Below are 23489 nucleotides of genomic sequence, written 5' to 3'. Positions count from 1 at the left end.
TAACCCTGGCCTAAAGCGCTGGCATCCCATATGGGCGCCAGTTCAAGAACCGGTTGCTCCACTTCCGATACAGCTCTCTGCTATGGCTTTCTAATAAATAAATGAATAATAAATAAATGAATCTTTAAAAAAAAAAAAAAAAGAACACGAGCTCACGTGATAAATGCCTGGAGGGCACACGCAGTATTTCCTCATCTCATCAGCAAAGCAACATGTTGCCCAGTTCCCTGACCCAGGCTCGGGGGCGCCATCTCCACAGCGCCAGCCCAGCTCCCCTGGGCCTGACTCTCAGAACGAGGTCTGCACACAAGGTCTGTAGGGGTGTGCAGACATCAGAGACTTTCCTCAAGATACGCGGAGTCAATCAGTCCAGGAGAACTCATTTCCAAGCCTGAGAAGAGGCACGTTCCTGGGAGGGACAGAGACTGCTCTCCACCCCTCTGGTCACAAGCCTGGCTGCACAAAGGCAGCAGCACTGCCCCGGCTCCAAACAAAGGGAGCTGGAGCACTGCTGTAGGTGCTGCAGTCAGTGCCCAAGTCTGGGTCAAGATGAGGGGGCCCTTGCAAGTCTCAGTCTTTCCAATCTTTGCTTTCAAGAAAACTGAAGGAGGGGTTGGCATTGTGGGTAAAGCAGCCCACAGAGTCCTGGCTGCTCAGCTTCCAATCCAGCTCCCTGCTACAGCAGCCGGGGAGAGCAGCAGCAGAAGGCCCAGTGCTGGGCGCCTGCACCCACCTGGGAGACCAAGAAGCTCCTCACTGATGGCTCCTGGCCTCAGTCTGGTCCACTGCGACCATTTTCAGAGTGAACCAGTGGTTGGAAAATCTCCCTCTCTGAGCAGACCTGCCTTTCAAATAAATTAAATAAATCTTAAAAAACAAACAAACAAACAAACAAAACTGAAGACAGCCCTAGTGGAAGTGATATCTGATGACTGAAAATCGTACCTGATAGCAAAATATATTTTCAGCATTGTTATGGAGGGAATTCAAAAAACTGACACCAAAAGCTATCATTCCCAACTACTTATTCATATAAACAAGGATTCTGGGAGCTTACATCTATAAAGAAATGAAGACTATGGACTAAAGCAACACAGAACAGGACCTCATTCTAACTCTAAGTAACACTCATCCAAGAACAAATGTGTTTAAAAACCCTGTCCATCTTGTTTCCAACAAACATTAAGCAAACAGTAAAAATGTATCAACATTTGTAATACTCTGTGCTGTTCTGATCCACAGCACACTAATAATACCAGAATCATTTTTTTCCTGGCACTTGTAGCTACACTATGCACACCCTTTGCTGTGTTCATAGGTACTTTTGTTGCACATAAGTGCGAAAGGGTGGTCTGACACTAGATTCTCAAGCACAAAATACATTACATTAGAATAAAGCCCCCCGGGAGGGGTGCAGAATGAATAAAAATTAGAGGAATGCTTAAAAAAAAAAAAAAAAAACAAAAAAAAAAAACAGGGGGCCTGTGCTGTGGCCTAGCAGGGAAAGCCACTGCCTGTACTGCCGGCATCCCATATGGGCGCCAGTTTGAGGCCTGGCAGCTTCATTTCCAATCCAACTTTCTGCTACGGCCTGGGCAAGCAGTAGAGGATGGCCCAAGTCCTTGGGCCCCTGTACCTACATGGGAAGACCCAGAGGAAGCTCCTGGTTCCTGGCTTCGGACTGGTGTAGCTCTGGCCATTGCAGCCAGCTGGGGAGTGAACCAGCGAATGGAAGACCACTCTCTCTGCCTCTGCTTCTCTGTGTTAACTCTGACTTTCAAATAAATAAATAAATCTTTTTTTAAAAAATTTTGAGACATATAAAATTAAGAACTAAAAAATTAAAAAAAAAACAACACAGGCTTGGGGCCAGCGCTGTGGCATAGCGGGCAAAGCCAATGCGTACAGTGCTGGCATCCCATATGGGCACTGAATCAAGTCCCAGCTACTCCACTTCCAATCCAGCTCTCTGCTATGGCCTGAGAAAGCAATAGAGGATGGCCCAGGTCCTTGGGCTCTGCACCCACGTGGGAGACCTGGAAGAAGCTCCTAGCCCCTAGCTTTAAATCACTGAAGGTCCGGCCATTACAGTCATCTAGGGAGTGAACCAGCGAATGAAGGCCTCTCTCTCTCTGCATCTGCCTCTCTGTAACTCTGCTTTTCAAATAAAAATAAATAAATCTTTTAAAAAGGATTATTCACATATTTTTAAAAAGATGAAAATGGGTATAAATCACTATGGTATTTAAAAATTCACTGGGTACATTCAAAGTGAGATAGGATAATTTTGCTTATTATTTAAACGATTTATTTGTTTATTTGAAGGTCAGAGTTAGAGAGAGAGAGGAAGAGAAAGAGAAAGATCTTTCACACACTGGTTCACTCCCCAAATGGCCACAATGGCCAGGACTGGGTCAGGCTGAAGCCAGGAGCTTCCTCCAGATCTCACACAGGGCCACCAAGCTGAGTCCCAGCTGCTCTGCTTCCAATCCAGCTCTGTGCCAACGTGCCTGGGAAGGCAGCAGCAGATGGCCCAAGCGCTTGGGTTCCTGCCACCCATATGGAAGACCCAGATGGGTTTCAGGCTCCTGGTATGGTCAGGCCCACACCTGGCTGTTGCGGTCATTTGGGGCATGAATCAGTGGATGGAAGATCTATCTATCTACCTCTACCTCCCCCCATCATTCTGTTTTTAAGTAAATAAATAAATCTTTTTTTTTTTTTTTAATTTGGCAGACAGTCCCCAGACCAGCCTTCTCCCAGGCTGTGGAAGATTGGGCTGCCCTGAATGGTGGCAGCTAGAATTGGTGGGAACTGCTCAACATGATCCAGGACAGTCAACGGCAAAGAAGAATCCTCGTAGCCTAATAAAGGATGAAAGAAATGCTCCTTACAAAGAGGAAATGAATCAGCTACCCACCAAGCTCCTTTGTGCCATTTTTTGTTTGATTTTGGGCCTCTGGCATGTTTGACGAAGGAAGCATCAGAGAAAACGAAAGGACAGTGACCCCAGAGGGAACTCTGCCAGCTGGCCACGCCCTCACCTGGGGTCTCCTCTCCTGCCACGGGGACTTCCCTCACAGCCAACAGCAGATCACCAGCAAGGCTGAGACAAGAACCCAACCCTTCTCTTCTCATCATCTCTGCAACCTAATGAGGCAGAAAACACTTTAAAGAAAGGTGCTGGCACTTGAAAATGTTCTATTATTGTGTCCCTCATGCTGACAAATGCCCGGGTTTCTGGCAAACACAACGCCATGATTTTACCACCACAATAACCCTCTCCTCCCTCACTTCAGGCAAACTCGATGCGTTCTAAACTCCTGAATGTTCTTGAGGCCTAAAGCCTTTTATCTGGTACAAACAATAAGCAGTGTATAGGTAGCTGCGACATCATCCCAAAGATGACCAGACAGGGGCCAAGGTCATCGGAATCAGTGGGGAATGCGGCTCACTCCCGACTGGCTTGAGCCCCATCCGTCCAGACCTCTGTGCAAAGACAACAGCCAGAGTGAGGCTGCTTCGGGTCTGAAGGAGCGGCTCTGTAGCCGGCAGCCCTGCCCCACCTCGTCTCCCAGGAGCACTAGCGTAGCTGCTGCACAGCGTCTTCCTGAACACATCTCAGTTATGTCTGTGTTCCCCCGAGGAGGCACCCTCTGTTAGCACAGTCGTGTCCAGTTATCTCTAGCCCCAGAGTTCAGACAGCGTCCAGTATACCGTACATGCCTAACACCCGTTAGTGATCAGGGAAACAAACAGCAGGAAGGTACTGAATCTGCAATCTTTTTTTTTTTTTTTTTTTTTTTTTGACAGGCAGAGTGGACAGTGAGAGAGAGAGAGACAGAGAGAAAGGTCTTCCTCTGCCGTTGGTTCACCCTCCAGTGGCTGCCACAGCTGGCGCACTGCAGCCGGTGCACCACACTGATCCGAAGGCAGGAGCCAGGTACTTCTCCTGGTCTCCCATGGGGTGCAGGGCCCAAGCACTTGGGCCATCCTCCACTGCCTTCCTGGGCCACAGCAGAGGGCTGGCCTGGAAGAGGGCAACTGGGAAAGAATCCGGCGCCCTGACCGGGACTAGAACCCGGTGTGCCGGCGCCGGTAGGTGGAGGATTAGCCTAGTGAGCCGTGGCGCCGGCCCTGAATCTGCAATCTTGATCCTACACATCCTTCCGCTCACAAAATCCTGCCTCCTCACCGCTCTCCATCTCCAACCTCTGAGGTTAACTTGACCCCCTTGGCATTCGATGATGCCCCACTGAAGAGTGAGGCACTCTAAGGAACTGGGCAGACGCTCCTAAGAAGTACATCGTCATGCAGGGCTGCACACGGGAGTCTCTCTATCCACAGGATCCACAATAACCAAGGGTAGCACCTATTTCCTTCCTTCCCAATCCAGGTCAGGGCCACTCTGACCAAGGGCGCTCAGGCTACCAACTCCTACCCGGCTCCTTGCACCACATCTGCTGGAGACCTATATCCTCTCTCAGCTCCAAATGCCTACAGACCCCCAAAGACCCCTGTTTCAGTTTCCTCCCTGTACACTCAACAGCATCTCTCTGAGCCTCTGCAGTGACAGGACCACAAGCCCCCTTTGTCAGGAGTGGCAATGCTGTCCCTCACCAGCTCACGTTTCCCTTTCCCAGCATCAGCCTCCTGCCAAACCGGTCTCCCCCACAGCCTGTGATTCCGCACCCAGCTGAAACTTCTTTCAGAAATCACTATGAACATGGAAAATGTTGCCCACAGCCCTTCAAATAACTGCTCCATCTGCATTCATTCTTGCTGCTCTGTGTCCAACCGAGCCACCCGCTGGAGCCACAGTGAAGACCTGGAACCAGAGGTTTTCCCTCTTTGCTACTGCATAGCCACCATGCATCCCACAAAATCCCTCCCTTCTTGATTGTGACCCACAGACCCTCGCTCAGCTCCTCTACCACCACTGTTCTGGTTTACCAAGTCCTCTAAAAGCCTGGAACCCACTATCGGTTGTTTCAACAATGTAACCAGTCCTTGCTGCCTCAGCATCCTGACCTCACACAAACGTCTACTCCAATCTTTCCAATGAGTTTATGTCCAGGACAGCCCTAGTCCTATTACTCCTCACACATACAGTACAACCACTCCTCATTTCCTATTCAGCATAACCTTACTAAATTCAGCAAACCTTCCTGATGCCCTCGTGTCTGCTCCTTGTCCCTGGCTGTGACCATGCTTCTGGACTCAAGGAAAGCATCTGAGTTTCTCCCCAGACACCCTCTTCTCACTCGGCAGCTTTCGCAGAACCTGGCTCTGCCACCTCCTGGCAGAGACCCTACACAAGCTAATTAACCTCTTGACAAGCCCAGTTTCCTCCACTGTGGAAGATTTTACATCTTCCGAAATCACTCAAATTCAACACAAACTCTCCTCGTCTTCCCTGAGAGAGTACTTCTGATTCCAGAGCCGTATTGGGAGTGTCACCAGCTTCCTTCCTTGTACACCCAAACACAAAACATGAATGTCACCTCTCCCCTTCCCCTTGCTGCCCACCCCTCAGCTCCACTCCTCCCTGGGATAAGAGCCTGGGACCTTTCAAATCCCCTAGTGATTCCAGTGGGCATCCAGGCTGAAGAAACTCAGAGTCCTTCCCTCCCTGTTCTACCCACTCATGCCACCGTGAGTCATCCTCAAGGACATCCTCAAGGACATCTTCAAGGTCTCATTATTCCCCACTCCCTGAGTGATGCAATTATTCTTTATTTTCTACTGAAGTAAGTAAGCATACACTTCTTCACCCAATGTGAGAGACCCTGAACCAGCTATCTTAGGCACTCCCCTACCCGCAAACTTCACTCCAAGTGGGAATCCCTACTAATCAGACAGCCATGTTCCTCCTGTCAACTCCTCCTGGTAAAATCCTATCCCACAAAATGGATGAATATGGAAAACATAGTACTTAGTGAAATAAGCCAGTCCCAAAGGGACAAGTACCACATGTTCTCCCTGATCTGTGATAACTAAGGAAACCTGTAGAAGTGAAATGGACACTTTGAGAAGCAATGACTTGAACAGCCGTTATCTTGGCCACTGAGGAACAGTTTTTTTTTCTCTTCCTTCTTAATACCATTGGTTGAACTCTTTACTTAATATAAAATTAATCACATGTATATAAAGTCAAGTGAAAATAGATCCCAGTAAAAAATATAGAGTGGGAATAAGAGAGGGAAGAGCTGCATAGTTCTACATACATTCCTATGAACATACTTCTAAGGGTACAGCTGAAAACTTGCCATGCGACTCCAAATCCCATTAAGTTGGGTGGTAATAATGCCATCTTAAGTGTTAAAGTGATCATATTAAGTATTAAATTGATCATATAGATAAGATTAAGTGTTAAAGGGATTATATAAATAAGACCAAGTGTCTGGTAATAACAATACATAGAATTAAAAAGGACAGAATGTTTCAACATGGGAAGCAGCCCACACAGCAGACTCATAGAATAACAATCACTATAAATAGCACTCTGACCTCAGAATCAGCCCTGAAGGATCTCGGTGAGACCCCAGTGGAAAGAAGGGGCCATCAAAGAAGGATGTACTTTTCTCTGAAGGGAAGAGAGAACTTCCACTTTGCTTATGGCCCTGTCTAAATACTGATGGAGATTGTGGACTCAAGAAGCTTCCACAGCCTTGGGAGCTCATGGTAAGAGTCTCGGGTGATCACTGATGTCATACGTAAGAGTGGTAATTGTTAAATGAACAACAGGAGTCACTGTGCACTTACTCCTCTGTTCTCAATGATCCTCTGCCCAAGAGTGGAGAGCAGCAGCCCACCTCCGCCTCACACCCCAGGAACAGGAGGAGCCTCAAAAACGGTTTCCATTGTGTGCTGTCATCACCTCTCTAGGCTATCTGCGGTGACAACACCAATTCAAGTGCTCATTCACACTCCCACCAAAATCAGCCATGGACACCACAGTGGGCCAGGGGTCACCTGCCACACAGCCCAGCACTCACCAAGGTTAGTCGGTTTTCCCCTGCAGAGATCTTTGCAAAGAACAAGTGTCACTAAAATGTTTAAAGCCACTGATATGTTCCTTTCCTTAAAAGGGGATCATTTTTTTTTTTTTTAAACAGGCAGAGTGGACAGTGAGAGAGACAGAGAGAAAGGTCTTCCTTTGCCATTGGTTCACCCTCCAATGGCTGCCACGGCCGGCGCGCTGTGGCCAGTGCACCGTGCTGATCCAAAGGCAGGAGCCAGGTGCTTCTCCTGGTCTCCCATGGGGTGCAGGGCCCAAGCACTTGGGCCATCCTCCACTGCACTCCTGGGCCATAGCAGAGAGCTGGCCTGGAAGAGGGGCAACCGCGACAGAATCCAGCACCCTGACCGGGACCAGAACCTGGTGTGCTGGCGCCGCTAGGCGGAGGATTAGCCTATTGAGCCGCGGCGCTGGCTTCAACATATTTTTTTTTAACGGTCTAGTTTCTAAAAAACTAAGCCAAATACAAAAATATGTTTTGTGGTGCTCACTTCAGCAGCACATATTCTAAAACTGTAACGATACAGAGAAGATTAGCATGGCCCTGCACAAGGATGGCATGCAGATTCATGAAGCATTCCATATTTTTTATGTCCCTGAATTGGTATATATGAAATACATGAAATATATATACCTTAAATAAAATTTTAAAAATTATAAAAAAGTCACATGAAAGAAGAATAAACTAACAGTTATGTGAACAAAGGAGTCAACTAGTGGAAAGATTACATCAGTGAACAGTAGGTGGACAGAGAACGTGTTCCTCTAGCAGCAAGCAGAACCCTACACAGGGCAGGCATGGAAAACAAGTAGAATTAGATTCAGGAAAGGTGAAGAGTAGAGTCCTCCCTCATCACGTATGTTTTTTAAGGCACATCTGAAAGTTGGCTATCCAGAAACAGACAAAAATGGATGTCTGTCACCACCCCCAGAGTAAAGACACTCGGGGCAGAGCAGTGCCCCTCACACAGGCGCGTCCTCCCAGCTACGGGAGGCATGGGAGCCGGCAGGGAGTTCAAACCCGCGGAGAGTAGAATGGGGTGACGCTTACTGACTCCTCCTCCAGATGTGTGAGCAACTGCGTTACGTTTCTCAAAATGCGCGAAGGAGCAAAACAGATCTCAGTGGATCCTTAGAATGTCTGACCGGGATTTTAAAAAGAGAAGAAGAGAGAGGGGAAAAAAGGAACGTGGCGGGGTCAGAGCTACAAGGGAGATGAGCCACCCTGGGTCTGGCTGCTCAGGGATCTGAAGTATGAAAGGAAGTGCAAAGAGGACCAAAGCAACACTGTGTCAAAAACGATGATCTACAGCTTCCTAAGTTGTGTTATCGCGAAAGGATTGGAAAATTTCATTTCCAAGGACTAGACTGCATGGGAGGATCCAAAAATGCAGTCCATTGCCCCACCCCCACCCCCTGCCACCCTGTTGTTCTGGGAACTGAGAACAGCTCTGCCCAGTGATACCAAGGCCACAGTACTCTGCTGGGAACACTGTGACAGTCACCATGGACCAAGCGCCTGGTGCTTTCCACAGCTCTTTGGGGTCCAGGTCATTTGGTTTCCAGAACTTGTACCTAACAAGACCCTGGTGAACTCATCTGCTAAAACTTCTTCTCAAAAATGGACAGTTTGCTTAGCTTTGTTACCTTAACTAGAGGCCCTGAGTAGAAAAAGAAAATGACTAGAATTTAGGCTGAATGTGCCTGTTTGCACAGCAGCTTGTCAGCAAATGTGCAGCCCCTCTGCAGACTCTGAGGTTAAACAGCGTCCCCCAGGGGGGAGGATCAGGGACTGAAGCGCACAGAACCCATTCCCCAGGCTGTCCCCTCTACCGGCTGTGAAATGGCCCCCAACACTCCTAATATATTATCTCTTAACATGCAGATTTGTATTGCTATCGATGGCAAAGATTAGAAAACTAAATTTATAACCAAAACTTAAAAATCAACTCTAAGGGGACACCCAGGCCAGTAAAAAAGGGCTCTGTGTGTGCGCATGAGCACACCAGCACAAATTTCTCAAATACAAACACCTGCATCAGCTTCAGATGCGCTGTGTGGCCACCTTGTTACCTGGGAAGTAAAGGGTGGGGGTGGGGGTGGGGGCGGGCAGCAGATTTCAGGTCAAACATACCTGCCAGCCATTTGCAAAGTTTCCCCCTCACCCTTCCTTCTGCTTAGATTCCAAAAAACTGCAACAAAAAAGACATCAAGGAAAACACACACACCCACACACACCCAGAGCGGGGAGGGGACTCTGCTGTCTTGAGGTTAAGTGGCTGCCAGTCTGAGGAATGTGGCCAGGCCTTGCGACTCTCAGGCCAGCATCTCTCCACTGACCACCAGGCCTCTTCTTGCTTGTGCCATCCCACCCTAGCCCCAACCACCGACCCCTAACAAGTAGTCTTTGCGACAGGAGACCAGAACAACTTGCTCCAGGGGGGTCAGGTGCCCTGAATTTCAGGAGCATAATCTGTGCCCTTGGATGGCAGATCCAAGCAGGGCCCCAGGCAGTGGAGACACAGCTGCAGTCAGGGTGTTCTGGGCTTTCTCCTAGTTCCTCAGCAGAACCCCTGGGGGCATGATCCTTCAGTGTTTAATAAAATGATCTAGAATGTCAGCATACACACACACACACACAAGCACATATACAAAACAGACTCCAGGCACATACTTTAAATATTAAATATGGAATTGGTAGATTTAACCTTTTTTTTTAGTCAACAGGCAATAAGTAAAATTCTCAAGCCGCGACTAAGAGCAGGGCCGTGTCCATTCGACCTGCATGTGCTGGGAAGGCACAGCGCCCACACTGGTGGGAGGAGGGGCGTCCCTAGCCCGCAGCAGCTGGGGAGCTGTGTCTAACGGGTGATTCCACAAAGCCACCTGAGGACCGAGGGAGACAACAGCCTCCACGACTCGACTCAAACATTACTTCCTGACCATCAGCCCAGGTGCCGGGTGAAGCCAGGGGACACCCAAGGTCTCAGCAGTATCTGCCTCAAGACTTCCTCATCTGCACCGGGGCGCCACAGCTGGGTGGGGCAGGTCTGCCCTCCAGAAAGGACCTGGGGCTTCCAGGCCTGCATCAGCAAAGGGGTGCTCAGGGACATCCTGACCTCTCACGAAAAAGAGTGAGGAAACGCAAAGCCCACTCAGCACGCCAGTGAGTGACACAGCACAAGTTCTCACCACCCTGGGCCTAGGCCAAGTAGATGCCAGTCAGCAAGGAAGCTGGCCCACTTTGTCTGACAACAGTATCAGAGGGTGCTATGCTCTGGGCATTAGTCTGGACGCAGAGTACCACCCAGAGGCCTGTGTGTTCAAACTTTGGTCCCCAAAGTTTTTGTTAATGACACTAAAGGAGTGGTGTTCGGAGGTGGGGCCTTCAGTAGGGACTGGATTGGATTGGATGTTAGAATGGAGAGCCCCCACACATCTGTAAGAGACCACACAGACACAGACAGACGACACTCTCTTTTGCCACGTGACGCTCTGTGCCACCTCTGGGCTCTGCCAGCTAGAACCCCATCATCACCAAAGACCGGGTAACTAGGGCTGCACCCTCTAGACAATGCGCCCAAGAGGCTTGCCTCAGGCATGCTGTTGTAGTCATGAAAAGCTGACTAATGCAGAGGGCTCTTTGCAGAACTGAGTTTCAAAGCCAGGGTATTTGGCCTGGGGCGGGGTGGGGGGGGACTTTTTTTTTTTTTTTTTAAGATTTATTTATTTATTTGAGAGGCAGAGTTATAAAGAGAGGGAGAGACAGAGAGAGAGGTCTTGCATCCGCTGGTTCACTCCCCAAATAGCCACAACGGCCGGAGCTGCGCCGATTCAAAGCCAAGAGTTTTTTCCCAGTCTCCCATGTGGATGCAGGGCCCAAGCATCTTCCGCTGCTTTCCCAGGCCATAGCAGAGAGCTGGACAGGAAGAGGAGCAGCCAGGACTGGAACGGACGCCCATATGGGATCCTGGGGCTGCAGGCAGATGCTTAGCCCACTACACCACAGTGCCAAACCCGGGAAAGATTTTTGCGCACTTCCCCTTTACACTTTGGTATAATTCAGAATATAACACCTGCAGTCCGGAGCTGTCCAAGTCCTCACTTCCAGAGCTGAACTGGCTAGGGCATGTCCAAGGGCGTGAGTGCCCACTACTCCAAGACAGGGGCTCAGGCGTACCCTTTGCTTTCCTGGTATCTACTTCTGCTCACTCAAAACAAAACAAAAATGTTTCAATCTGATGCAGTAAGTTGCGACAGGAGTTAGAGGAGTGTATGACTCAGATCCTACAAAACTGAAACCACAGAAACACTGCAGGGAGTATGTTCTGGAAGGAGGACACAGGAACACAGCAGGTGCCAACAACACCGCCCAAGATCCCTGTGGCCTTCAGATCTGATCTCCTCCGCTCCACCCACCCTGGGCACCCTTGCTGCTCCACAGTCACTGCAGGGCCGGCTTCCACCTCAAGGCCTTAGGATTTGCCATTTCCTTGGCTTGGAATGCTCTTCAGACAAGTACCTAAAAGCTAGCTCCCTCAATTCTTTTTTTAAAGACTTTTTCTTTAGGTCTGTGGCTACCCTGAATAAAAGTTCAACTCTAGCCGACACTGTGGCGTAGAAGGTAAAGCCGTTGCCTGCAGTGCCGGCATCCCATATGGGCGCTGGTTTGAGTCCCGGCTGATCCACTTCTGATCCAGCTCTCTGCTATGGCCTGGGAAAGCAGTAGAAGATGGTCCAAGTCCTTGAACCCCTGCACCCATGTGGGAGACCGGAAGAAACTCCTGGCTCCTGGCTTTGAATCAGTGCAGCTCTGACCGTTGCGGCCAGTTGGGGAGTGAACCAGCGGATGGAAGACCGCTCTCTCTCTCTCTTTTTTTTTTTTTTTTTGTTTTTTTTTTGACAGGCAGAGTGGACAGTGAGAGAGAGAGACAGAGAGAAAGGTCTTCCTTTGCCGTTGGTTCACCCTCCAATGGCCGCCGTGCTGCGGCCGGCGCACCACACTGATCCGATGGCAGGAGCCAGGAGCCAGGTGCTTTTCCTGGTCTCCCATGGGGTGCAGGACCCAAGCACCTGGGCCATCCTCCACTGCACTCCCGGGCCACAGCAGAGGGCTGGCCTGGAAGAGGGGCAACTGGGACAGAATCCGGCGCCCCGACCGGGACTAGAACCCGGTGTGCCGGCGCCGCTAGGCGGAGGATTAGCCTAGTGAGCCGCAGCACTGGCCTCTCTCTCTCTCTCTCTGTCTCACCTTCTTTCTGTATTACTCTGACTTTCAGATTAATTAATTTTTTTTTTTTTTTTAAGTTCAACCCTAGTTGAACCTAGTATCTAGTACTTCACATCACTGTCCTGGTCCCTCCCTCCCACTTCTCTCTCTAGCATTTAGTTTCACAAAAAGTCGCTTATGGACCTTGTTCTCATCCTTCCCACTACAAGGTCAGGTCCATAAGGGCAGTGTCTGCTGTCTGTTTTGTTCACTGCTGAACATCCTGCATATAAAAGAGGGCCTGGTACAATGAATGACTCAAAACTGAACTGCAACCTGGTAAACACAGAGATCATCCTATCTTCATGTCCTCACGGGGTGGCAATCAGAGAGAGCTTGCCTGCTTGTTGTCTGCCAAACCAACTTGGAACAGAAAGAACGCAGGGCTGGAGAGACAGGCCCTGGGTCTCCAAGAGCAGCGGTGAGCCAATTCAGGGCCTGCTTCCTAATCCTCAGAGTACTCTGCTGTATAAGTGGGGAACACACACTGAATGCACCCATTGTAAAGATGCTTTAGCAACAAGGCTAAGTACCTCCGAGAGCAGCAGGATGTTGGAGGACAGACTGTAGCAAAATGCTACCAGGGAATATGTAAAGCAGGCTGACACCCTAGCGAAGGCAGCACGCGGGGGCTACCAAGGACACTGCTACCTCTCCCTAAGAGAGATGTTCAGTTGAAGACAAATGCCCCCGAGCGAGGAGGCAGTGGTAAATGAGTTACCTCCTCTCAAGGTAAAGTCTTCTGTCTCGCCTCCCGCTTCCTTCCCTCAACCCTGAATTCTGCTCCCCAGTCTATTATGTCTCACCTGTGAAAACATGAGGCTCCAGTGTCCTACGCACAGCACACACATTAAAAATGACTCTAGGTCTGTTGCTAAGAAACTGTGGAACAAAAGGGGTTTCCATACTCTTCATTTATAAAATAACCACTTTGTGTATGGGGGAGCAAATGCAATCTCAAGTCCCCTTGTGTCTTGTATTCATTTTCTTAAATGAACGGAGAAGGATGATCGAGAGAGCAGCTGAAAGTGGATGCTATCTCCATTTTTTTACACGTCCTTGAAAATGAGACAGAAAACATGGCTTCAATAACCAACTGCTCTAGTGTTTATTAATCTTTCAAGATGAAGTTCCCCTCTCTCCTCAAGCAAAATTGAAAAAAATTGAAAAATGTTCCATAAAAGTAATCTTTGATTTAAAAAGATTATCCCACACAGCAAGGAATAATTTAGAGTATGCTTATATTCAGTGTGGGTTTTTTTTTCCAGGTCTCTAATCTGCTCTGCACAACTCCAAGGCCTAAATAAATACATGCACAGACATGCATGTACACCTTACACACACAGCTTCAAAAACGCACAGTGCATTGTTGGCTTATTTAACAATTTATCTAAAAATTGAGCTAAGGAGTAATAAACTTCACAGGTGAAAACAAACAACAGAATGATCTAGCTTAAAAAGAAGAGAAAAATGGGCATTTGAACTTTTTTTACTTCAAGATAAGGAGGAAGCCTAGGAAGTAATAAAGCCAGTGAAAGGCAAGGCCGTGGCTGGATTTGTAGATTTAACCCAGAGGCTACGTCTGCTGACATGAAATACTGAAGTAAATTTCTGAACCATCTCCTCCCTTCTACTGCTTGTCTCATCTCATTTACAAAAGGCTTTTAAAATACATTTCTCTTTATAGCTTGTTAAACAGTAGAATCTTTCTGCAAACTAATTGCCTTACACCAACTTTTCTGCACATTTAATTGATTTTTAATTCACTGCTTCATCCCCCAAAAGACTTTCCAATCATTTCCACTCTAGCCACACTATAGACTTCTTTAAATAAGGGCTAGGTTCAAAGGCTGAGTTAAGCATAGAAAAAATAGTCCAATTTTAATAATACTGAAACATTTGGCAAATCTTACCCTATTCTGCATTTCTCTTTTGTGATATTAAGGACTGATTTTTACCATGGATCACAATAAGAACTCCTGATATGTAGTTGGCAATGGCATAGATTAAATTTGCATGATGTGGCAATGTTTATCTTATTTTTTCCTACCTTTATTTAGAAGAATTTAGTTGTTTGTAAGAAACAATAACAATCTAACCTAAAAGTGGAAGGAGGGGGTCGGCGCTATGGGGTAGCAGGTAAAGCCGCCAACTGTAATGCTGGCATCCCATATGGGTGCTGGTTTGTGTCTCTGCTGCTCTTCTTCCGATCCAGCTCTCTGTTATGGCCTGGGAAGGCAGCAGAAGATGGCCCAAGTCCTTGGGCCCCTGCACCCATGTGGGAGACCGGAAGAAGCTCCTGGCTCCTGGCTTTGGCTTGGTGCAGCTATGGCTGTTGCAGCCAATTGGGGAGTGAACCAACAGATGGAAGACCTCTCTCTCTCTCTTTCTCTCTCTCTGCCTCTCCTTCTCTCTCTGTGTAACTCTTTCAAATAAATATAAATCTAAAAAAAAGAAAAGAAAAGAAAAGCAGGACCTATACTTGGACTTTGCTTAGATTCCACTTTCTTCAGCTGCCGCACCAGCAGTGAACGAAATCACTGCATTGTTGGCCCACCACCAGCTCTGTCTTCTGACACATCCAGATGCCTGGCTGGGAAAGACTGAACAATGAAAACAATGTTTTCTCAAGCCCACATTCCAAAAAGGACGCAACCAAGGCATCTGAAGATGCTGCAGACAGACGTCAGCCCCACAAACAGCTGTGTGTATTCTGTGCAACTCCTTGACCAGCTGCACAGGTTCTCTGGATTACAAATATGCAGGAAATTAGCTTGCCTTCCCATGTCATGTCAATTTTGAAAAAAGAATTTCCATTTATATTTATTATGAACTGAGCTTTAAACTGAAGGCAGGTTTAGATGTTTTAAAATTTATGAACTTATGCACAAATCCATGTACATGACCAATTAAGGTTTATCACCACCATGGATTAACTATATTTTGGATAAAACTTTCAGAGCTTATTTGTGTTTAGGTTGTTCACCTCAATGTATCACATCAAAATTGGTATGAAATATTTAATGGTTGGCAAATTTCAAGATTAAAACTACTGTTACCCTTGATGAAAGGGAGATACCCTGCAGTACGGTTGTAAGCAACGAAACCTTCACCTCGGCAACACCTGGATTTTTGCTGAAAGCTAATTCAACAAGAAAACAATTTTAAACACCAAATACAGCCACCTGCACAGGAAGCAGAGGGTGAGACGCACAGCTCAGTGGAGCGCCCAGCCTTACAACCCTGCAAGTCAGGCCAAACTCCACAAGGAAAATGCAGGCCCTGAATTTTAAGAAGAATTCAAGCAGCACCCCCAGTATTTCCACAACCAACAGCTGAATGCTAATTAAGAGAGCAGCATCAAGCAGCAAAGGAATCCCAGCGCAATAAGCAACAGCAGTAAACTCTGCCTGCAGCTCGCAAGCATAAACAAACAGGATTAACGACCTTCCAAGCATGCAAGGGTGACTTGATCTGTTTCGATTAGGTGCACTTCAGCCTGGGGCCTCTGTGTCATATTTAAATATGTTCATCATGTTTAATTAAAAACCTATTAATCTTGTTTCATTTTTTCTTTAAAGTTCTGATCTGTATTTCCTCCTCCTTCTCTTCACAAGTTCCACCAATCAGGAAGATTTTCTGATTGGTAATTTCAATACTCTTAGCATAACATAAATGAAACTGGCTAGCCATCAAAGTAACTCCCGCAAGCAGATGTTCACTACTGTGGCTCCTTTCTTGACCATACCACAGTATTCACTAAGCGTCATGAAGGGACCTTGTATTTCTTCCAAAACGCGTCTCGATCGGGCTCAGTGTATCGTGCTTGGAATATAAGCCATGCGACAGCTACCAAGGTATTTCTCAGTCACTCCGTGAAGGCAAAATTCACTTTCAATACCTGGTATAGAATTTGGCACAAATTTGGATTCAGCTCAAAGAAGATCTAAAGTATCACTCAGCCCCAGAGCAAGTTCACTTAGCAAACACCATTATCTACACACACACAAATTGTCCAAGCAGCTACTGAGAAAACGCGTGGGAAGAGAGGACCTGCTGCGTGATTCTGAGGTCTAAGATCTCCAGAACCAGTGAGTATCTGAAAGGCCCAGGAAGAAGAGGCGGCAGCGGCAGTGGAGGAGGAAAACGCTAGACTGAGGATGACTTCAATTACAGCCCTGGACAGAGTGACCACCACGCTTCAAAGCCACACAGGGAGGGACACCCTCAACATCAGTAGGCCTCACCCTTTCCAAGGTCACAGCGGAGGAGGCTGTGAAACAAGAAACAAAGGCTGCTATCAAAGCAGAAAGTGAGCTGCAAATGCAGCTCAGGAGGGGGCAGAGGACCTGAGCAAAGCCTTGCAGACCAGTGGAGGGGCCTGTCCCGCGAGGAGCACGCGTGGGCAAGGAGCACGCGTGCACGGGGGAGTCCTGCTGTCAGGTGCGCATTCCAACAGCACTGCCAGAGGGGCAGGTGCTTCCAAGTAGTCACGTGAATGCGCAGGGAGACACAGGTAGCTAGATCAGGTTAACATACAACCGGCAACGACACTGAACAAGAACAATCCACATAGAAAACTGAGGGAAGTAAAAAGGGGGCTGGCCCAGGAACTTCTTTTAATAGGAACACGTTTGTTTTGAACATTCTTGTGATCCCTGGGGGAGAAAATGTGAATACAAGGGAGGCAGACCACAGGGACTCAGCCCAAATCCAGGTAAGTGGAGAGGGTTGTCCAGTTGTCCCACAAACCTACCCACGCCCTGATGTGCAAATCCTCACCAGACACTTCCTTCAGCCCTGCACTCCCTCCTCCCTCCCTCTCACAGTGATTTTGCCAAGGGAAGCTGAACTTCCTGCAAGTAAGGGAACCACTGCATCCTGAGGCTCCAAGTGGACCAAGCATCTCTCCAAACAAGATAAACATGAGCCCAAACTGACGTGGATTTATGCAGCTACGTATTATTTTCCTGTACTCACTGTTCACCACTTTGGGGGCCCATTTTGTATGTGAAAGTACAGGAGGACTCTCAGCTATGTGAGACTCCCCATCCCCCCTCATGCAAAAATCCCTGAGCAGTAGCCAGGGGGCCCCAGCCAGTATCTCACAATATAAGCAAGAGGTGCAGGAGAAGGAACTCAGCTTTCTTTTAAGCAGGAAGAGGGGACTTTGTGTTGTATATTTTAAAAATTCCAGAGGGAGTGAAGGTCATGGGAGAAGTGAAGGAAGCAGGGGAAAGAGCTGTGGCTGGGGAAGGGGCTGGAGGGGCAGAAGAGCAGAGGGACAGTGAAGGGGACACCAGGAGGAGGGGCAGAGAGGTAGGGGGAGGTGACACCAAAAGGACAGAAGGGAGGACAACAGTAAGCACCTGAGGCAGCTGCCACAGTGCACACGGACTGACAAGGACCTACGGGGTGCCAGGCCAGGACGCAGAGCGCGGAAGCAAGCTTGCAAAGTGTGGTGGACACCCTTGTTCCATGCTTTTTATCTCCCTGTAGCTTTCTTCCACCAAAGCATTTTGTAGAATTTTCAAATCTTGTCAATTAAAATCTCTTATCTCCCTCTTACATAAATACAATAATACATATCTCCATTTTACACAACACAACAGTATTAATATGATATCTCGAGGCCGGTGCCGCGGCTCACTAGGCTAATCCTCCGCCTGCAGTGCCAGCACCCCGGGTTCTAGTCCCGGTTGGTGGTTGGGGCTCCGGTTTTGTCCCGGTTGCTCCTCTTCCAGTCCAGCTCTCTGCTGTGACCCGGGAAGGCAGTGGAGGATGGCCCAGGTCCTTGGGCCCTGCACCCGCATGGGAGACCAGGAGGAAGCACCTGGCTCCTGGCTTCGGATCAGTGCAGCCACTTGGGGGGTGAACCAACAGAAAAAGGAAGACCTTTCTCTCTGTCTCTGTCTCTGTCTCTAACTCTGCCTGTCCAAAAAACAGGCAGAGCCAGAGAGTCAGAGAGAGAAATTCCATCTTCTGGTTCACTCCCCAGATGGCCGCAATAGCTGAGCTGCACTGATCTGAAGCCAGGAGCCAGAGGCCTCCGCTGGTTCTCCCATACGGGTGCAGGAACCCAAGGACTAGGCCATCCTCCATGGCTTTCCCAGGCCATAGCAGAGAGCTGGATCGGAAGAGGAGCAGCCTCAACTCAAACTGGCGCCCATATGGGATGCTGGCACTGCAGGCAGCAGCCTCACTCACCACGCCACAGTGATGGACCGTATTCCTCTTTTTTTTGTTAAAGATTATGTATGTATGTATGTATGTATTTGACAGGTAAAGTTATAGACAGTGAGAGAGAGAGAGACAGAGAGAAAGGTCTTCCTTCCGTTGATTCACTCCCCAAATGGCTGCTATGGCCGGCGCTGCGCTGATCCAAAGCCAGGAGCCAGGTGCTTCTCCTGGTCTCCCATGTGGGTGCAGGGCCCAAGCACTTGGGCCATCCTCCACTGCCTTCCCGGGCCACAGCAGAGAGCTGGACTGGAAGAGGGGCAACCAGGACAGAACCCGGCGCCCCAACCGGGACTAAAACCCGGTGCCCATAGAGGATGCCGGTGCCACAGGCGGAGGATTAACCAAGTGAGCCACGGCACCAGCGCTCCCCCCACCCTTTTTTTTAAAGAATTATTTTATTTATTTTAAAGTCAGAGTTACAGAGAGAGACAGAGAGAGAGAGAGAGAGGTCTTCCATTCTGCTTCACTCCCCCAAAGACCCACAACAGAGCTGAGCTGATCTGAAGCCAGGAGCCAGGAGCTTCTTCTGGTCTCCCATGTGGGTGCAGGGGCCTGAGGACGTGGGCCATCTTCTACTGCTTTCCCAGGCCATAGCAGAGAGCTGGATCAGAAGAAAAGTAGCCAGGACTCTAACCGGTGCCCATATGGGATGCCAGCACTGGAAGCTGGGGATTTAACCCACTGCACCACGTACCGACCCCCCTATCCACTTTCAAGCCAGCTCCCTGCTATGGCCTGGGAAAAGCAGAAGATAACCCTAGTGCTTGGGTCCCTGCTACCCATGTAGGAGACCCAGAAGAAGCTCATGCCTCCAGCCGGGCCCAGCCCTGACCACTGTGACCATCTGGGGAATGAACCAGCAGATGGAAGATCTGTGTGTGTGTGCATGTGTGTGCATGCGTGCGTGTGTGTGTGTGTCTCTGTCTGTCTCTGTGTGTCTGTGTGTCTCTGTCCTCTCTCTGTAACTCTTTCAAATAAATAAATCTTTAAAAAGAAAACCTCAATGCTTCCCCTTGGTCACTTTCTGTAAGATGTGTATACATCTCTTGACTAATTGTGTAAGATTTTTCAAATTTCAACATTAACAACAACTACAGTAGAGCAGGTGTTTGGCACAGCAGTTAAGACTGTGCTTGCAGGGGCCGGCGCTGTGGTACAGAAGATGACGCCTCCACCTGTGGCGCCGGCGCCGGCGTCCCATATGGGCACCCAGCTCCCTGGTAATGGGCTGGGAAGGCAGTGGAAGAGGCCCAGGTGCTGGGGGTCCTACACTCATGTGGGAGACCCGGAAGAAGCTCCTGGTTTCAGATCAGCCCCGCTCCAGCCTCCGTAGCCATCTGGGGAGTGAACTAGTGGATGGAAGACTTTTCTCTTTGTCTTTGTCCCTCTCTCTAACTCTGCCTCTCAAATAAATAAATCTTTTTTTTTTTTTTAAAAAAAAAAAAGGACTCTGCTTGCAATGCCTACATCCCGTATCAAGGTACCTGGGTTAGAGTCTCAATTCCAACTTCCTGATAATACAAACGGGCACACTGGAGGCAGGGGGTGATGGTCCCTGCCACCCAAGCAGCTAACCGAGACTGGGTTCTGGCTGCTGGTTTCAGCCTGGCTCAGACCTGCCTGTTGTATGCACTTGGGGAGTGAACCAGCAGATGGAACAAGATCTTTATCTCTATCTCTGGCTTTCCAAAACAACAAAACAGCTACACTAACTTCAAGTCTGATAAGATGAAAACCTCGAGGGACCACACGCACCAGGGCCATCGCCGTTGCTTCCTGGTTTACCCCCCTCCTCTCATCCCCACCACCTGCATCCACAGCCACTCCATGAACAAGTTCTCTTGGTTCTGTCTTCAACGCAAATCTCAGATCTCATTACTTCTCATCTTCACCACCAATGCCATGCTGCTTGATCATATGGCTTTGGCCTGGACCATCCACTGGACTCAGCAGGGGAGTGAGCCCCACTGTCAGAGAAAGGTGTACCTCTGTTCAGACACTGCTCATGCAAAGCAATCGCCACGCCTGACCATGGTCTGCAGGCCATACCTGATCCCCCATGAGACTCCCGGGTCTACCATCCATTCCTCTGCCACCCCCTAGGTGCTAACTGCGTAAGAAATTTCAAAATTCAGCTTTGCGAACATGACAACCATGCTTCCACCTTTGGGCTCATAATTCTACTCCCCCATGCCCCAAAGATTCCCTTCCCTAATTCACCAAGATCTCGCCTAGGTGGGACTCACCCGCCCTCCCCAACACCCCTCCCCTCCCCCAGGGTGGTACCCCCACGAGGCTGATTCCCCCTCACTCCCCTACTCTGTTTTCCTCCTCCCTTTACCTCTAACCAAACACAAACCGATGTGAGATGGAGCCCCTCCTAAAACATGGCTCACGTAAGGAGGCACGCAGTAGTGTTCCTCCAAAGAGCTGCTGGCGCAGCACGTGGCACACAGTGGGCACTCAGCAAATGCTGATGGCTGAAATCAAAGAGGGAGATCAAGAAAGCACACCCACTTTCTACAGCTCCCTTCAGAGCACACTGGAAGGTGCAGGCAGGGCTCGTAATCAACACGCATCAGTGCCTGCGTCCACACTTCATTACGCGTGAAGGGCACACGTCACGCTGCACTGCAGAAGCATGAGGAATCTGTTCACAAGTCATGAGACTGGTGTAGCTTGAGTGTGTCTGCTGGGTGGGAACCCAGGGATCCGCAAGTCTGCACTGCTGGGCTCATTCCGCTCTCCCAGCCCTTCCTGGTGGCCACAGCGAGGGCTGAGGTGTGTACCCAAGCCTGTGCTTCCCGCTCCAGACTACCGCTCTGCATCCAGTTAAGGGACTTGCAAGTCTTCAAGATGAAACAAGGCCTTAACTCTGCTCTAGGGCATAAATCAACTGATTTTAACTGGCTTGTGTCTCAGAATAGGGAAGTAACAGGCTAGCTTGTGACCAAAAACAGACCCAAATTAATTTTTTAGGAGTAATTATCAATTTCTCCTCTTCCTATGAAATTTCAAAGAGTCTTTCCCATCATTTACAGAAACTAATCTTACTAAAAAAATCAAGCTTTTCTATCCAATTTTGACGCATGGAGACTCTTCCCCCTTGACTGACGGATGCCACGGGCAGTCTGTCCCCACGACAGACGCCTCTGTAGGGGAGCTGTGCCCTGAGGAGCGAAGCCCTCAGCGACCCAGAACCCAGGTCCGCGCTGGTTCATGCTCACCACTTCCTCCTCGGTCCAGCCCTTCTCAATCAGCTTGGGCACGGGCTTCTTCACCAGGCGCTGCAGGGCTTTGCCAGCATCATAGCCGCTTTCGTGGAGCTAGGAAAACAGCAATTCCGTTAGACAACTGCACCAAATGACAGCCCTGCAGGCAAATCAATACAAAGCCAGCCAGCACTTCCTAGAATAGCAGACTCATGAGAGGGACACAGTCTCACAATCAGGTTAGTCCGTGAGGCGATCTGTTCTCCAACCACTCCCCTGCCCCCACCCCCAACCCCACTGCAGCCCAGCAGTTCCAGGGGTTCCAGGGGTTCCAGGGGTTCCAGGGGTTCCAGCGGTTCTGGGAGAGGCAGACAGGGGAATCAAGGAGCATTCTGGCAACAGTAGGAACAGGACTAAGAGCACTGGAGTAACATCGGTGAACATCTGGCCTAGCCCAGTGCTCAGCACACTCCTTACCCTCACGATCCTACCTGGACCCATAAGGAAAGTACCCCTCACTCAGCCCTGGGCGACAGGATGCTGACACTGCAGACAGCAGCTTAACCTGCTACGCCACAGTGCTGGCCCCAAGATAAGCTTTCTAAACGGGTGGTGTAGTCCATGCTACAAACGTTGATTTCTGCTTTCCAGCACTCTCATCTGAGAAAACTCTGAGAGCCCCTTACCATCTGAACCCCTACGTGGTCCATGTTTTCACCTATATATACATGCCCATGATACAGTTTGAGCTACAGATAAGGTGCAGTAGGACATAATAACTAATAGAACAATTATAAGAAACCACAGTCAAACTTATATAAGCATATGAGTTGGTTATTTCTGGAATTCTTCCATGTAACATGGATCACAGTTGGCCGTAGGGAAGCAAATCACAGACACAAGAGAACATAACTTCAATGACATTAAAGATGCACGCTCACACACTAACAGCGATTAGAGCTCATACAGTTCTTTCTTTTTTTCTTTTTTTTTTTTTCTGACAGGCAGAGTGGACAGTGAGAGAGAGAGACAGAGAGAAAGGTCCTCCTTTGCTGTTGGTTCACCCTCCAATGGCCGCCGTGGCCGGCACGCTGTGGCCGGCACACCACGCTGATCTGATGGCAGGAGCCAGGTACTTATCCTGGTCTCCCATGGGGTGCAGGGCCCAAGCACCTGGGCCATCCTCCACTGCACTCCCGGGCCACAGCAGAGAGCTGGCCTGGAAGAGGGGCAACCGGGACAGAATCCGGCGCCCCGACCAGGACTAGAACCCGGTGCGCCGCCGCCGCAAGGCGGAGGGTTAGCCTAGTGAGTCGCGGCGCCGGCCGCTCATACAGTTTCACAACAAAGGAAGGTTATCTTCAGAGAACTTCGGAGGAATTACTGGACTTCACCCTTCATTCCTTGAACACATATGTGCTCAGTGCACGACCGTGGCAGGCAGCCTGACAGGTGCTGGGGAGGCCATGGCTGTGAACACAGAGGTGTGTGACTGAGGGCAGTGCACACTCCTCAGTGCCAGCTCTATCTAAACATCACACCCCAACTCCGGGATCCTCAAAGATTAGGTTCTGCTTTTTCTGCACAACGCATCCAAAGCAAGAAAGCCCTTCTTAAAAGGAGTTTGTTTTCTGGAGGATTATGAAAGACTTTCTTGTTTCAGACAGGGGCCAATGTGACATTAGAAAAAGAGCTGAACTAGACATTTCAATTGTATTCTTCACATTAAGTACATCTGGTAAGAGTA

At 49.0% G+C, this 23489-nt stretch overlaps 1 protein-coding gene and 1 non-coding gene across 8 annotated transcripts in view; one reads left to right on the top strand and one right to left on the bottom strand.

The window, feature by feature from the left end:
* The window catches only part of RERE (arginine-glutamic acid dipeptide repeats), a 439397-nt gene that overhangs the window by 85641 nt on the left and 330267 nt on the right, over positions 1-23489 (bottom strand). For all 7 annotated transcript variants that reach the window (XM_070079330.2, XM_070079333.2, XM_089301519.1 and 4 more), the window contains one exon: positions 21758-21856. In XM_070079330.2, the coding sequence (XP_069935431.1) occupies positions 21758-21856 (99 nt within the window). The remainder of the gene's footprint in view (positions 1-21757; positions 21857-23489) is intronic.
* LOC127493791 (U6 spliceosomal RNA) lies at positions 7505-7610 on the top strand. Its single transcript, XR_007924335.1, has one exon. It is a non-coding gene; the product is annotated as a U6 spliceosomal RNA (small nuclear RNA).

The sequence above is a fragment of the Oryctolagus cuniculus genome, chromosome 7 (genome assembly GCF_051225735.1).
Source record: "Oryctolagus cuniculus isolate XC-2025 breed Fujian yellow rabbit chromosome 7, ASM5122573v1, whole genome shotgun sequence".
NCBI classification, from domain to species: Eukaryota; Metazoa; Chordata; class Mammalia; order Lagomorpha; family Leporidae; genus Oryctolagus; species Oryctolagus cuniculus.
Note: the sequence above shows the minus strand (reverse complement) of the source record. Positions and strands in the feature narration are given on the sequence as shown.